This window comes from Tachysurus vachellii, chromosome 23 (assembly GCF_030014155.1).
Source record: "Tachysurus vachellii isolate PV-2020 chromosome 23, HZAU_Pvac_v1, whole genome shotgun sequence".
Lineage (NCBI taxonomy): Eukaryota > Metazoa > Chordata > Actinopteri > Siluriformes > Bagridae > Tachysurus > Tachysurus vachellii.
Window position 1 is genome coordinate 3,858,487 of NC_083482.1, and position 16,144 is coordinate 3,874,630.

At 40.9% G+C, this 16,144-nt stretch overlaps 1 protein-coding gene across 2 annotated transcripts in view; it reads right to left on the reverse strand.

Annotated features, from left to right (window-relative positions):
* mgat5 (alpha-1,6-mannosylglycoprotein 6-beta-N-acetylglucosaminyltransferase) overlaps window positions 1-16,144 on the reverse strand; it is a 72,477-nt gene that overhangs the window by 17,272 nt on the left and 39,061 nt on the right. The window contains exons 1-7 of one of the 2 annotated variants that reach the window (XM_060858987.1): window positions 15,384-15,443; window positions 14,602-14,691; window positions 8,715-8,786; window positions 8,426-8,587; window positions 6,972-7,141; window positions 6,606-6,740; window positions 3,344-3,477 (exon numbers count right to left, since the gene is read on the reverse strand). In XM_060858987.1, coding sequence (XP_060714970.1) covers window positions 3,344-3,477; window positions 6,606-6,740; window positions 6,972-7,141; window positions 8,426-8,587; window positions 8,715-8,786; window positions 14,602-14,691; window positions 15,384-15,428 — 808 coding nt within the window. In that variant the 5' untranslated portion in view covers window positions 15,429-15,443. Of the gene's footprint in view, window positions 1-3,343; window positions 3,478-6,605; window positions 6,741-6,971; window positions 7,142-8,425; window positions 8,588-8,714; window positions 8,787-14,601; window positions 14,692-15,383; window positions 15,444-16,144 lie in introns of those variants that run through there. The other variant, XM_060858986.1, reaches the window with a different exon arrangement.

Consider the following 16,144-nt stretch of genomic DNA (forward strand, 5'->3'; position numbering starts at 1 on the left):
TAGTAACGAACATCCCATTTGAGCAATCTCATGTATTTTATTATGTCTTTTATGTTTAACATTCAGATTAGGTAAAAAAAAACAACAACAACAACAACGACCCCACAAACCTGGGCTCTTTACATCACACTACGCGTAATTAGCTTAAGTGCTTCAAAACCATGACGTGTTTAACAATATGTTCACGTTATTTGACAAAAAAAGTATATTGTTGATATAATAAAGAGACAGTAAGATGTGTTACACACACACACACACACACACCCCTACATTCACAAACTGCAAACACACACATCTAAACTTACACACACACATCCACACACACACACACACACACACACAGACAGACACACACACCCCTACTGTACATTCACAAACTGCAAACACACACATCTAAACTTACACACACACATCCACACTCACACACACAGACAGACACACACACCCCTACATTCACAAACTGCAAACACACACATCTAAACTTACACACACACACATCCACACACACACACGCACACACAGACACACACACACCCCTACATTCACACTCCTCTGCAAACACACACATCTAAACTTACACACACAGATCCACACCCACACTCAAACTAAAGAGACAGATGCAGATGGCAGAGACACTGTAATTCCTAAGAAGTCTACAATATTAGATATGGACTGTGTGTGTGTGTGTGTGTGTGTGTGTGTGTGTGTGTGTGTGATTTTGGACCAAAAGAGCATCTGGACTGTGTTGCTGCTGCCATCAGATCCAATCAAAGCGTGGGATGAGATTCAGAAGCCAGCCGGCCGATAATGCAATTTGTGTAAATTTCTGGAAATCAGAAATGGCAATATAAATGCAACACGCCCCATCCCATGTACACAGACACACACACACACACACACGCATGCACCCTGTCAAGTGTAATCACAATCAGCAGCACAAATCTAAATGCAGTGTTAATTTCAATGAGCCAAGCAAATGGCTTTGTCCTAGCAGTCTTTTTTTCCCCCCGACTGCCAACTTCAACCACAACAAATCAAAATAAATGAAAAAGCAGATACATCAAGAAAACACATTAAGGGAGGACACTAGTAGTCTGCTAATATCAGGTTATCCACTTGAGCCTCCACTGCCAGTCAAGAGTCAAGTCAAGAAGCCCTGAGTTAACATAAAACATTTTTTAGGGGAAAAAGCGTGACAGTGGGAGAACGGTGCAACTGAATGGTGTACTATAGTCGACTTTCTGACCAATCAGGATCAAGAATTCGACAGTGCTGAAGTGTAACAAAAAGAAACAGAGGATTTTGCAGGATGTCACAGCAGCCCTATGATCGAAGTCTTACGGAGATTAGACTCGATGCACCATACAGCTGTCACACTGGATCCTTAGCCAACAAGACAAGAACAGGCCGAAGAACCCGACAGCTGAAGACCGGAAAAATGTTGCCTGGGGTCTGATCTTGAAACTCTGCTGTGACCTGCAGATGGTAGGGTCAGAATCTGTCCTCAACAGCATGAATCCACGGGCCAGACCTGCCTCGTCTCAGCAGTTCATACTGCTGGTGGTTTTGTGGAATAGTTTCTTGGAATAGTTTACCACAAGCCAAGCAGCATTGTTGCAGCTTAGAACGGATTTTATTTTTGCCCTCTTTTAATGGCTACACCCAGCATGAGAATACACCACTGTACAAAGCACACAAAAAAGGTGTCTTCCCAAACTATTTTCACCACAACAATGAGTTCAGCGTACTTTAATGGCCTCCCTAGTCACCAGATCGGGATCTGGTAAAGCACCTTCGGGACGTGGCAGAAGAGAAGCATGAATGAGCACCTAGAAAAAAAAATCTGCAGTCATATTAATATGGACCAGAATTTCAAAAGGAAGGTTTTTAACACCCTGTGGAATAAATGCTGTAAAGAACTGAGATCGTTTTACGAGCAAAGTCGGGTTCTGCCCGGTGTTAGTTTGAGTTCTAAATAAAGTAGGGGAGTGAACGTAACTGAGCCGTCCATCCAGCTTCTGTATCACCTATACAAAGCGGGGTCAAGGGGAACCTGGTGTCTATCCAAGGGGACTTGGGACATGATGCCAAGCCATCACAGGGCATATTCACCCACATATACTAACCCTAGGACACATAAGTCGTGGCCTAATGGTTAGCGAGTTTGACTCCTAACCCTAAGGTTAGGAAGGAAAACCGGAGTACGTGGGTGGGGCTTGGAGGAAACCCTGATGCTTGGAGTAAACATAGAAAATCTGAATCTGGGAATCAAAAGCTCATCTCTGGAGACATGAGACAAACATACCACCAACTAAGCCATTTCAAAAAGCCTTCCACACAAAACCGTTTTTACTTGTATTTTTTGATATGTGTTAGGTCCATATGTGTTTGTGTTGTGTCGTGAATGTGAAAACAAACTGTTACCTCCCCGGTCAGTTCTAGAAGAACTTAAAAGAAATAAGGGGAGAAATCAGGTCAGTTGGAAAAGCTGCTCAGTGTGACGTAGTAATGATCGAGCTCATTAATATTCATGAGCTCTCCCACTTGAGACCGCGCCCCCAGAATTCGTGTAGCTCAGTGAGTTTCCTTTACAGCAAGGATGGCTGAACGTCAACGGGCTTGTGAAGAAGCCGTTCTGCCGCAATTCAAGGTGATTGTAAACAAATGTCCTCTAGCCTAGGCTACTTATCGCGCCGGGTGAATGAATAGTCATGCTCTCATATCCTAGCAGTTAGCCAATCGGAGCCAAGCAGCATAGCTCATTTGAATATTCATGAGAACTGGTGCAAATCGAGCTGAGTCTTCCTGCAGGCTTTCTATACCACACTAGAATGGCTTGAAACGAGGTAACCAAGGCATTATTTCCCACAAAAAAATGTTATAGAGTCCATGGTGAACTTCAGACATTACCACAAAAGTAATTAAATACGTGTGGCAGGGCACCTTTAATGACTAAGGAAGCAGGAAATAGAAATTCAGAAGCGAACACTGACCTGTTTTTTTTAAAAATGCATTGGAACATGAGCCTCATTAGAGAAAATGCAATGCTCTAAACATAAAAGGGTCCAGATTGGGGTTAGACATTCATCCAACCACACGCAGAAACATGCAAACAGCCCCCATACACACACACACACACACATTTCTTAATGAAAGCCATGAGTGTTGTGTTTCAGCCTAGAGAAAAAAACCCAAAGGGCTTATTGAGAATGTCATGTACCATGTCTCAACAAAAGAGCTTTTCATCCTGTACAACACCTGAGACGACAATCCAAAGCAACCGCTCCAAACACACACACACACACACACACACACACACACACACACACACACACACACTTACGGAACATGGTGTTGAACTGCTGAGGGTTAAGGTTCCACTTGCCCCACGGAGTCTTGTGGCCTTTAGACTGAGCGTAGTGAGCGTGGTTAAACTCCGGCTCCGTCCCGAACGAGTCCAATACACGCAGCATGCACCTGCGAACAAGGTCACACATACAGTACACACGCAGCATGAAACTCTTCTTTCAGTCAGCACCGAGACCCATTTGAAATTCTAATCGGGCTTCTCATACATTTTAATGAGGCATTCTCATAACCGTGTGCTCTTCTGATCTCAGAATAGAAAACAACGCTTTGGAAACTTTTCTAATATTAGACAAATATGTACGGTTATAATATTTATTTATTAATTTATTCGAAGCACACGTTTTGGCGAAAGCTACCGTTAGACTTCCTTCTGAGCTTCTGATAAGACGTATATTATTACGAGTTAAACCCGAGAGAGCTTTCGGGTCGTCGTGGTGTCGGAGTACTGAGTTCTGACGGTTATCTCACTACTGACCTTTTCAAAATACAGATCAAAATGCATTTTCTGTAGTTTGTGTTTATCTCCCTGTTCTTTATTTTAAACCTCAATCAACTTCCTTATATGAAGTTATGCTTCTTATTTCTTTTGCATCTCGTTGTGAATTGTGACTCACCCAAATCCCTTTATCCTGAACTCTCCCTTAATCAAATTTGTCCGGCTTTCTACGATCGCTGTTTTCATACAATTGTTGGTCATTTTAAAAAAAGTGCAGGCTCTTAAGAAAATCGTGGTGTTTGCTTGATTGTGGGTTAATTCTCGTGCTCGCAAAATCATAAAATCCTGTGTACATCTAATAAAATAAATATCTTTATACCAGTGTGATTATTGGTTCTTTCATTTAAAGGTGGGGTCTCCGTTGTTTGAAAGCCAATGTTGACATTTGAAATCACCAAAACAAACACGTCCCTAACCCAAATAAGCCCCACCCCTGTATTGATAGCTCCGCCCACAGATACATACATAACCCAGGCAACTAATGGAAAGAAATGTGTCTTTATCATAGCTGAAGGGAAGAACAATACGATTGCATCACACGCGCGCACTGAACACTCTCTCCGCCCATATTGACAAGACACGCCCCTTTCTACTAATTGGCTACACATTAGTTTTGTTTTTGTTTTGTTTGGCGCCCCAACGCAGTTTTCTGAAGCATTTCTCAAACAACGGAGACCCCACCTTTAACTGGTGCTATTTTGCAGAATAATGTTATCTTATTAGTAGGTTTATGCAACTGTGCTCTCGCTGTCTATAGTGAAGGCTGCAAGATCTAATCCCAGCTATGATGAAAGTCAGTCTGGATTAAAAAAAACAAAACAAAATGATTACGATTACGATTCGGATGAAGTCCGGGCTTTCACGTCTGTATCATTGCTCTGATACACCAAATTCCCAAAGACACTTAATCCGTTGTTGGTACCATGTTTAATTAATAAGACTTTTAATTTCAGGTCCTGTGGTTCATTCTGAGTTAATATTTTATACAGGAGCAATAAATTGGTGATGTATCTCCAAATCCCCAGACTCTTCTACTCGATCGACTCTCTTTTACCTTTGGATGAGTTTGGACCGGATTGGATTCAGCACAGAAGCTGATTCATCGTACTTGTTATCTACTTATATAAGGTGAAAGTAAGCGAGAGATTCTTCATCTGTAACTTAGAACAAAGCAAATCTCAGATGTCAAAACGCTCGTACTGTATCTAGACTGCGTGCTAAGTTCCTCCTGGTTCGACGGAAACATGATTGGTTCGATTGAACCGGGACGAAAGAGAAAGAGCGACACTTGCAACCAGAGTAAAGAGAAAACTCTACTTCTCTTCCAGCATCAGATAGGAATGAGGATAAATAAGTAGGTTGTGGCTATGACAGAAAAAACGCAAAGTCATGGACCAGAATGCAGGAACTTTGATGATGATGATGATGATGAAATCATCTACACTGAAATTGCCTCATAACAGGCAAAAATGAGATTGAAATGAAATATGAATTTGAGCTTCGAGTGCCTAGAGAGAGAGTGAGAAAGGTGAAGAAATTGTGGGACAGTAATGACCATGAGGGGTCTGAGGATCAGAATCATTTCAGGCTGAATTTCTCTCTGAGAGAGAGAGAGAAAGAGAGAGAGAGAGAGAGAGAGAGAGAGAGAGAGAGAGAATGACTGAATAAATCAATGACATGCTCGTTCACCTTCACCGCTGTTTAATATAGACTAATACCCAGGGTATATTGCTTATGGTTTATTCCCTTCCTAAACCACTGGGTTTAAAGATTCAAGCTTCAATCAGAGATATATAAAAAAATTTTTTTTTGGACACACGACATGGTTTAGTGTCAATTCACCGACTACACTATCCACAACCACACTTAACTAAAAGCTATAAACAAGCTGTTGATGATCGATGTTGTTTCTCCACCGTGACTTTAAAGCCATGGTATATCACAGTAAATGAAGTCGAGCAGGAATTAAATTAAAATGAAGGAAGCCATGTTGCGTTCATTAACACGTTAGTCTTTAATAAGGGCAACAAACAATTCCAAGGTCTATAATTAAATCGAGACAACGCATCAAGTTCACTTTTTACTCTTTGTAAATGAGTCCTGATAACGTCAAATTGTTAATGAATCCAATTACGGCACGCAAGTACAGGACGTGCTAAAACATCACACAACAAGAGGACGCTGTTGCCTAGTGACTATGCACACAGTCACCGTAAACAAACTCCTGTCTGCATTTCAGCTTTTCTTCATATGTTAGTCCTTATACTGAAAAATATTATCTAATTTACCATTCCCTTGTTTTCTTGTTCACATTTCCACCATTCCAAGCAGTTATTAGCTGAGAAAGTGTCCACGGTTCTGCATTTCAAAAATACTAAAGCATCCTGGGACCTTTAGGAAACACTTACACATACTATGATTTCTAATCTCAATAAAAATATATACTATGGATTGTCAAATTTGGAAGCAGCATTCGTTTCCAATGCCCAGAATCAAGGAATCGACTCTTTGTGGAACCAACTCTTTTAAGAATAGACTCTTTAAAAAAAGCCAAAAAACTTTTTTGAACCAAATCTTTTTTCAAAAACTCAAAAAACTCGTTTTTGAATCGACTCGTTTTGAGTCGATTCTTTTGGATTCGACTCCTCTGTTCAATTGACTCTTTTTTTTTTTTTTTAAATCGACTCTTTTTTGTAATCAATAAAAGCAATAAAAATGGCGGAGAGCAAATTTTACTCACTGGTAATGCACCCACGAGGGCCCGAGTGTCTTCTTAAATTGAGACAGGCCCACAATGTCGATGTAGATGAGCTCCACCACTTTGTCTCCCTGTGTCGGACAGCTGGACTTGTTTCCCATCACCTTCCTCATGATCCTGTGGAAAGACAGACATGCAAACAGAAAGGTGGAGGTTATGAGATCATCTAAATGTCTTTTACTCTGTGTGTGCGTGTGTGTGTGTGTGTCCATATATATATTAGATGGAGCTAATAAGGTCTCATTAATGTTTCATAGATGTGTGTAATTTTGTGTATGTGTGTATTACATATTTCCATATACAGTTTATAAGCTGTGTGTGTGTGTCTGTGTGTGTGCACATGCTCACTCTTTAAGCTCAGCGATGGAGGCTGAGATACGGATGTCGTGGCCCAGTAGGTATAAAGTGGTGATGAGGTCACTCCACTGCACCAGCTCTCCCAGTGGACCCCCGCTGAACGCATTCTCAGCTATCTTGAAGCCAGACTCCTTCGTCAGCAGACCCAGGTGCACAAGGATCTAAACACACACACACACTTTTATTCTCTCTTCATCCTTCTGTCATTCAGCGCTTTGTGCATTTTTCAGCTCCTTTGCTCACTAACGTCCTTCCTCTTGCTGTCTCTGAGTGTTTGCCGTTATCTAAATCTTCCAGCTATCCAAATAAAGTTAAGGTAGAATCATTGCACTCTGTTACATAACGGTTCATGCTGAAAAATGTGTGTGTGTGTGTGTGTGTGTGTGTGTGTGTGTGTATGTGAGAGAATCTGATCAGGGCTGAAGGCTGAGATGCTGCACCAAGTGTGTATCATTTTCAGATAAGAGCTGTGGATATTGGATTCAGATCAGGTGTCCTTTCAATGAGGAAAATCATATTGCGGCAAATAACTTTGTGGTGTGTGATGACTTCCGGAATGTTCTATAGAGAAAATCTGTGGTTTGGAGTCACAGTGATTCCGGTCGAATGGAGCGCTGTGGTCATCACGATTTTCTCACACACACGCACGCACGCATGCGCGAACACACACACTCACAGAGCTTAATTTAGTGCTCAATTATTCAAAATGACACAAATCAGGCAGTGTTCTATCTCACTCTGTGTGTGTGTGTGTGTGTGTGTGTGTGTGTGTGTGTGTGTGTGTGTATTTGGGTAGATGCCACAGTGGTTGGCTGCAGGTGAAAGAGAAGAGTCTCATCGCATGCACTCTCGAGGGAAAAGAATGTTCTGGATGGCGTGTGTGTGTGAATGTTTGTCTCTCGGCACGACACGTGTGTGAATTATTTAGCAGCGTGTGTATTATTTAAAACTGGCAGGTACACGACACAATGACTTTCCCATGTTTCTCTTTGAAAAACAACCTTAAAGCACCAACCCTGAGATTTCTAAAACAAATACTGCTCCAGAATAAGGACAAGACACTGATCCACTGTTTATGCTGAAGCAAAGGTGTTTAGGGGATTGTGTGTCCCTTGAGATGGAGAGAGAAAAACAGAAGGGAGGAGACTAGAAGAGAAGAGAAGGGACGAGAATTGGGGAGGAATTAGAGAGATATGTGATGAAAGAAAGAAAACTAGGAAAATAGAAAGAAACTAGGAAAGAAGAAAAAAAGGAAAAGACAAGACGGAGGTGAAAGATAGAAGGAGAAGAGAAAAGAAGAGAAGAGAAAACAAAGTAAAATAAAAGGATGAGATTAAACGAGTAGGTGATTTGAGACAAACAAGCATGAAAAGAAGACCAACAAAAAAACGTTTGTAGAAGGTGGAAGGAGGTCAAATGACAAAAGTAGGAGTGGAGGAGCGCACCTTCTTTCGTTTGCGGTTGCGCAGGTCTTGTTTGAGGCTGAGCGAGTGCACGGCGCCGAGCCACCACTCCTCCATCCGCTTTATCCTCAACATCATCCATCGGAACTCCTCACGCCGTGACATCACACGATACAGCTCGTCCAGACTTGTTCGGATCTCCAGCTAAACACACACACACATTCAACTAGTCTTATTAAAGTTGAACTGCGGTTATACGCAGACACTGACAGCCCTAGTTTGTGTGTGTGTTTGTGTGTGTGTATTATGTGTTTCAGAAGAAAACACTTACCTGTCCCTGTTTGTCAAAATCGTCATTAGCATTGCTGCCCCTCCATAGCAGACGAGGACACCAGTTCTCTACCTGTGGGGTGGGGGTAGATTGGTTAGTGTGTGTGAGTGTATAACACATGTTGAAGTGTGTGTTTCACATTTCGGTTCAGTGCATTGATGCGGTGCTGTCGGCTCTGTGGCCTTTCTGCTCTGTCTCTGTGACCCGCAACGTCGACCTCTGTCTTGCCTGCGTTTGTCTTTTGCTTTCTGAATGTGCTCCGTTACACAGTCATCTATCTGATCTTCATCAAAAACACACCTACACACACACACACACACACACACACACACACACACACACACACACACACACACACACACACACACACTGTTCCACATGACCTGTGTCAGCTATCAAAATACACCACTAACTTTCCCTCCTAAGGGCAGATCCATTTCTACAGACTTTACATGTGTAACGCGATATATAATATAATATATATATGTGTGTGTGTATAAAAAACAAAACAACAAAACACTTTATAAATTATTTCCTGGAAAAAAAACAACAGCAGCAGCTAGCTAATATTACACAACCGGACGTTATTGGCTTTAGCAAATCAGTGCAAGTTTAGCATCGAGCTGTATACACAATTACAGCTTTTATTGTCCTACAGATTTTGAAGAGCCTCAGCTTCCTCAGACTTTGTAATTCAGTGATGTTTTGATATCATAAAGCCTGTTAAAAGCCTGTTATTGTGATATGTACTTGTGTATATATACACATACACACACACACATATATATATATACTGTATATATCCTCTCTTGTAGTCACAGATAAACAGCAGGCTTTGTTGCCTTGAGCCGTCACACACACACACAGGCTGTTGGATCGTGTACAGTCGACGGAGTGTGTGGTTTCTGGCGTGTGTGTGCTGCTGGCTGGGGCTAATGTTCCAGGCCATTAATTTGCCTGCTTTTAGTCATCCGCTTAAACAGGCTTTTACTACCCATCATTCATCACACACAGACCCTATGACTCTCTCTACTCACATCAATTATACATCCCATTACAGATGGACATAGGGAGGAAAAACAGGAAAGCGAAAGATAGAAATAGTGATGAAGAGAGACAAGAAAGTGGAACGAGCACAGGAGCAGAAGAAATGACATTAGCAGCTAAGGAGAGGACGATCCGTCTATCTGCAGACGCTGCAGTTTCCTCAGATATCCTGTCAGGTTAGCTTCGTTTCATCTAAGATAGCAGTTTGTGCTCCTTTATTAGTGTAACTTCCAGTCAGGTTAACAGATATGATAAGCGATGAAGATTATTAACATTCATATAAAACAGTTAAAAAAAATCCTCTTATGTATGATGCTAAAAAAGCTCCACAAATCCAGCTTAAAAAAAAAAAAAAAAAAAAAAAGACCTAAAGTTTGACCTTAAAATCTTGTCCTGTTTTCTGATGTTAGATGTTATCAACAAAAAAAATCCAGTCAGCTTAAGTTAGCATAGGTCAGCTAGCTGAATATACTGTATACATATATCTTGTATGTAAAATATATACTATATGTATCTCTTCAGAAATGCTAAATGGTTAGCAGTTGTTAGCCAGATATCAAACAGTTATATTTATGACAATTTATGAGCCTGACAAAAAAAAAAAATCCTTTCAGGTGAGCTCATGTTAGCCAGTTAGCTACCATTAATGGTTAAATAAGAGCAGTGAAATCATTCTTTCTCTTATGTTAGCAAGGTGGCTAACACAATTTCTTATAATTTTAGTCCAAATGTATTCAGTAACCTGAAAAAAGTAATAATCATTAGTCATCTCATCAACAACCTCTGAAAAACTACCAACCTCTGATAATATCAGAATATGAGCTTGAGAGAGACGACACGTGGTAAAAGATTAAAAGATTGTGTACGTGTAAACAATGTACAAACAGATCAAGTATGCCCTATTTGGGCTGGATTACTTTCACCTGGGGATTCAGGGGAATGGCATTATTGCTAAAGTATCTCTGGGAATTTTTAATCCTGTCTGATTGAGGAATGTCAGTGATTATTTCCCATATACGCGTCTAAACCGATTACACTGTATATCATGCAGATACAGCTCCAGGGCTTCGGTAATGTTCATATCAAACATGAGAATGAAGAAGGTGTGTGACATCTGGGACTGTGAGTGGAATCTGAGACTATCATGGGGACAGATTCACGATGATATAGATTAGATTGTGTAGAGATTATTTTTATGACCAATCATATAAGCGATCACATCTCTGACACAAAGCAGAAATACCATAGTGACAGAAATGATCTAATTTGTCTCTATGACATTTCGTTTACATTTTACATTACATTTATATCATACAGATAGACCATCTCTAATATGATCGACCAGAAACGTAATCCCTACACGATATAGTCTCAAATATCTAAATGAGGCTAATATCTACTGTAATAGACCGGATTTTTTTTAATTGAACAACCAATCACAGTCTTCAAAAGAAGAGCTACTTCATAGCTGTTGTTCTTAATAGCTACTAACAGGGTTAAGCCCCGCCTCCTCTCTAAGATAAAAGTTGTTGAATTTTCCTTACTCAGAATTGCTCTGTGATTGGTCCTGAATCTCTTAAGATGAGATTCCTAGTTAGAAATTTTTAAGCCAAATTTAAGCTCTGAGATCATTCTGAGAATATTGATGAATACGAGCCCAGGACTTTTTCCTGTCTTGAGTTTTACTCCAGTTTGAAGCATAATAATGCTGGACATAGAAATTTGAAGATGAGTAAATTGCGTCCATTAAGGGATGCACATGGTGAACAACAGTACTCAAATAAGCTGTGGCTTTTCCCACACCATTATATTACACCACCTCCACCAGCCTGGACTGGCAAAACAAGGCAGGTTTGGTCCATGGATTCATGCTGTTGGTACAAAATTCTGGCCTTTCAATCTCTGCAGAAATCGAGATTCATCAGAGCAGGCTGCTTACCTAAAGCTGTTGGCTAGTTATACATGTGATTTTCTGGACTGTGCTGCTGTCACGCAAACGGCTGAATAGACAATTGTATAATGTATATACAGAACGTCTGGAAGGCTTACCCAAAGGAGGGACTAATAATGAATGAAAGACAGATCAAGAGATAAAGAGCTAAAAATGGAGAGAGAGGAGATGGAAAGAAAATGAAGCGCGACAGTAACAGATTCTGAGTTAATATGGGGATGAGCAATAGAAGAAAAGAGAGTGGCAGAGAGACAATGGTTTAAAGAAAAACTCAGACAGAGAGAAGCAGAAAAAGAACGGTTGATATGGAAATGCATTCACATTGCCATGGTGACTGTCACCGACAGAGTGTGTGTGTGTGTGTGTGTGTGTGTGTAGATCTGCAATATCCTCCATATTCCAAAAACCCCTTAACACTATGCATCAGATAAGCTTGGCTGCAGGTATGTGTGTGTTGATGCATGTGTACATGTGTGTGTGTGTGTGTTGAGGGATGCACATATCTCAACTGAGGTGAGTCCAATTTCATGAGATCAGTTTGTTTACATAACTTCCAAACATTCGCTTAGTCTGCTGTTTCTGGTAATGGTGCACGTCACTTAAGATTCAAGGTATAATTGGAGTTTTGTGTGTGTGTGTGTGTGTGTGTGTGTGTGTGTGTGTGTGTGTGTGTGTGCGCATGTTTATCCTCCAGGCTATGAGTTCTGTGAATATCAATGAGCAGAATTCATTTGAATTGAGTAGAAGGTGAGCATGAGAGAGGAAACAGGAAAGAGAGAAAGAGACAGACAGACAGACAGAGATGGAGAAATTAAAAGAGATGGATAGAGAAATGTGAGGGGATTGAAACAGCCTTCAATGGGACTCTATCTAATGAAACACTTGCAAATATAACAGCACGACCCTATTAACATATTACATGACAAGATAAAGGACAAAGGAGGTGTTTTTGCCTTGCTGATTATTTTAGCCTGAAGATTGACTCTCAGCCAAATACAAAAAATATTAATCAACAAAGAAATGACTGAAAAAAAACATTAAAAGGACCGAAAGTGAAAGGATCAACATTAGGAATTAGGTGCACATGGTGTCCCCATGCACGATCCTCTACTGGAGGTCAGCAGTTCATTTATCAATTGGAGGCTTGTACAGGGCCTCTGGGGAACGAGTCAGTCCGTGCCAGGACCACCTGGTTAATGAACCTCCAGCCAAATGATATGCCTGGCACACCTTCACACAGACTGTATACACTCTGTTCTCTCCGACTGACTCCATATACAAAGCTGTGCGATGGCAAAAGGACAAAACGCACCTGTCCTCGTTCCACTTCCTCACAGCAGCAGTTATAGTGGGAAAATCGTTTACTTGTTTACTCAGTCACTATACACACTGATTTTTATGTGAAGCGCTAATAGGGATGTGGCTACACAGGATTCTTAACGATCGATCGAAATCTCCCTTCTCACCCTGAGACTTCGGATAAGTCTGTAAGAGACGATATCTTTATCCAATTTGGATTAGTACAGTAGTGAAGGCTGAGCGTCCGAACTCGAACCCTTCTCACTTTAAATTCTGTAAACTCGCTTTGCTTCAGGTGCTACTACAACATACTACATCATCAACTGTAACATCGTCCTTTATCTCATCCATCACCCAGACCTTCCATCTCGCAGTGTTCACAACAGGAGCAAGCGTGCGAAGGACAGAACGATTCAAAGCCATTTTATAAATGGCTCCTTCAACACCCAGGAACCAGCTGGTGTGCCAGACGTCCTCAGGAGTCAAACACCTCCCACGTGGCTCACTCAAATGCTATTGTCTCTGACTCCAAGGCACAATTTATATCTGCTTCTTCAACTGTTCGTGCTAAAAGAAGCTGCTCTCGAGAACGGAAAATGGAGCCGGTAAATCTGTTAGACGATCTGTTGGCTTTGAAAACCTTTTCTATATATTTCCAATTTTCTGCTGGAGTGCTAGATGCTGCAGAACATCTTAGCGTAACTCTCATATCACAGTGTACGTCCCACAAAGTATTTCAGAGACCCAGTGATATTCTTTTTGAATCTATCAAATATTTGGGGCTGATAACAGTGCATTGATACACCGATAAAACCATGAGGGAGAACAACACATAGCCAGCCTGCTAAATTATTCTCCATCCTGGTAACTACAGCTTTGACTCCAACACACTGCCCTTCCCCAACGACACACTGGCGTCACCCTGGAGTTTACTTCCTCCTGTGGGTAACAAACACTATCCTAATGTTTACACAACCAGCCCAGAAACCTCATGATAATCCAATTCAAAACTCCTACAGATGACATTTTTATTATAGCAGCTGTCATATTTTTGGCAGGGGAAGTAATTTCCTGGTAGGAGATTTTATAACAATGTTTCTGAAATCCTGAAATTGAGTACTGAGTCAAGAGTTTCGTACTGAAAAATAAATAAATAAATAAATAAAATAGTGGTTAGAAATGGGGGGCACGGTGGCTTAGTGGTTAGCACGTTCGCCTCACACCTCCAGGGTCGGGGTTCGATTCCCGCCTCCACCTTGTGTGTGTGGAGTTTGTATGTTCTCCCCGTGCCTCGGGGGTTTCCTCCGGGTACTCCAGTTTCCTCCCCCGGTCCAAAGACATGCATGGTAGGTTGATTGGCATCTCTGGAAAATTGTCCGTAGTGTGTGATTGCGTGAGTGAATGAGAGTGTGTGTGTGACCTGCGATGGGTTGGCACTCCGTCCAGGGTGTAATCTGCCTTGATGCCCGATGACGCCTGAGATAGGCACAGGCTCCCCGTGACCCGAGGTAGTTCGGATAAGCGGTAGAAAATGAATGAGAGAATGAATGAATGAATGAATGAATGAGTGGTTATAAATCAGGGACTCACCTCGCTCAGGTAGATGAAGAAGCTGCATGTGGATCCATCCACGCCATAATTTGCATAGCACGAATCTGAGCGCCACATGTCCTTCATCCACTGCACAAGAGAAGAGACAGAAAGAAAAAGTGAAACTGGAGCTGCAGCTTTTTATTTATTTTTTTTAAACAACACTTTTAACAACTATTAATGAAAGCAGGTTCCAGGATCACTCCAACATATCTTTCTACTAAAGGTCATATTGCCTACACTTATCTTTAATGTCCTGTTGTTTTTATTACGCGTCTACCAAATATTTAGAGATATGTGTCTGTAATGTCATGTGTTATGTCTAACTATCTGCAGCTGTGACAGATAAATAAAAATAACATTTTTTTTTTTTTTTTACATTTGTTTTGTCTGTCTGTCTGAACCAGCACACGCCTCGTTCATCATTTACATCATGAAGCGGTCCACGTGATGAAGCAGTTACCATGGCAATTATTATTATCCTTGTTTATCCTGCCATATTAAACTCCCAAAATAACAATAGTTTCCAAAATAACAAGCTAGTTAAAAGTGAATTATTTTCAAGGTATTAACAATAAAAATAACTCACAATATTTTGTTATTCAATAACAAAAATAATATAAAGACCAAAATTACAGATGTAAAGAAATGACAGAAGGCACAATGTGATTAGGTTCTGAAGGTGATTTTGATGTAAACCAATTAAGGTAAAAAAAAAAAAAGGACAGTCACGTTTTCTGTAAAAAGACGTTTATTGAACATTTATTGAAGGAAGGAGTCTCCAGTGTTAGTGTTCTGTAACTGCCATGTACATGTGGATTTTCCATAAGGAAAGACTTCAGGACGGAGGAGTTTACACTTTCCAATTTCTCTGTAACTTCCTTTCTTCCTTCCGTCCGTCCGTCCGTCCATCCGTCCCTTCGATATTCCGTCCGTCCTTCCTTCTATCTGTCCAGCCTTCTTTCTGTCCTTCCTTCAGTCCTTCTTTTTGTCCGTCCGTCCTTCCTTCCGTCCTTCTGTCTGTCTGTCTGTCTGTCCTTCCCTTCTTCATTCTTTATTAACATTAAGTTATGGAAAACAGAGGCTTGCTGAAGGACAGACTGTAACGTAACTGAGAGCAAAAAAAACCCCAATGTGATAAAGACAATAATTAAATTCAAGGTGGTACAATTGAGTCAAATCATTCTGTCGCTGATTATTTTTCTCTATCAGCACATTGATGTTGTTTTTTCCCCCCTATCTTTCCTTCTGAGCTTCTTCTAAATATTTAATGTACTGACATAAAAGCGATCCTACTCTGACCTCGACATTTCTCTCATCCTAATCCGGTTACTTTCTGCTAATACTTTTACAGTGAAGGACATATTGATCAGAGTCAGCGAGGCTCGGATCACTCTTATCGATTTCCGGCACCTCAGATGAAGATGACGGGGGATGAAGATTCACTGACCTCGACGGCTCGAGTAGCAACGGACAGGAATAAATCTCACAATCCGAATTTCAACTTGACAAAATTTTTTTACAAAAAACGATGAGTTACGAC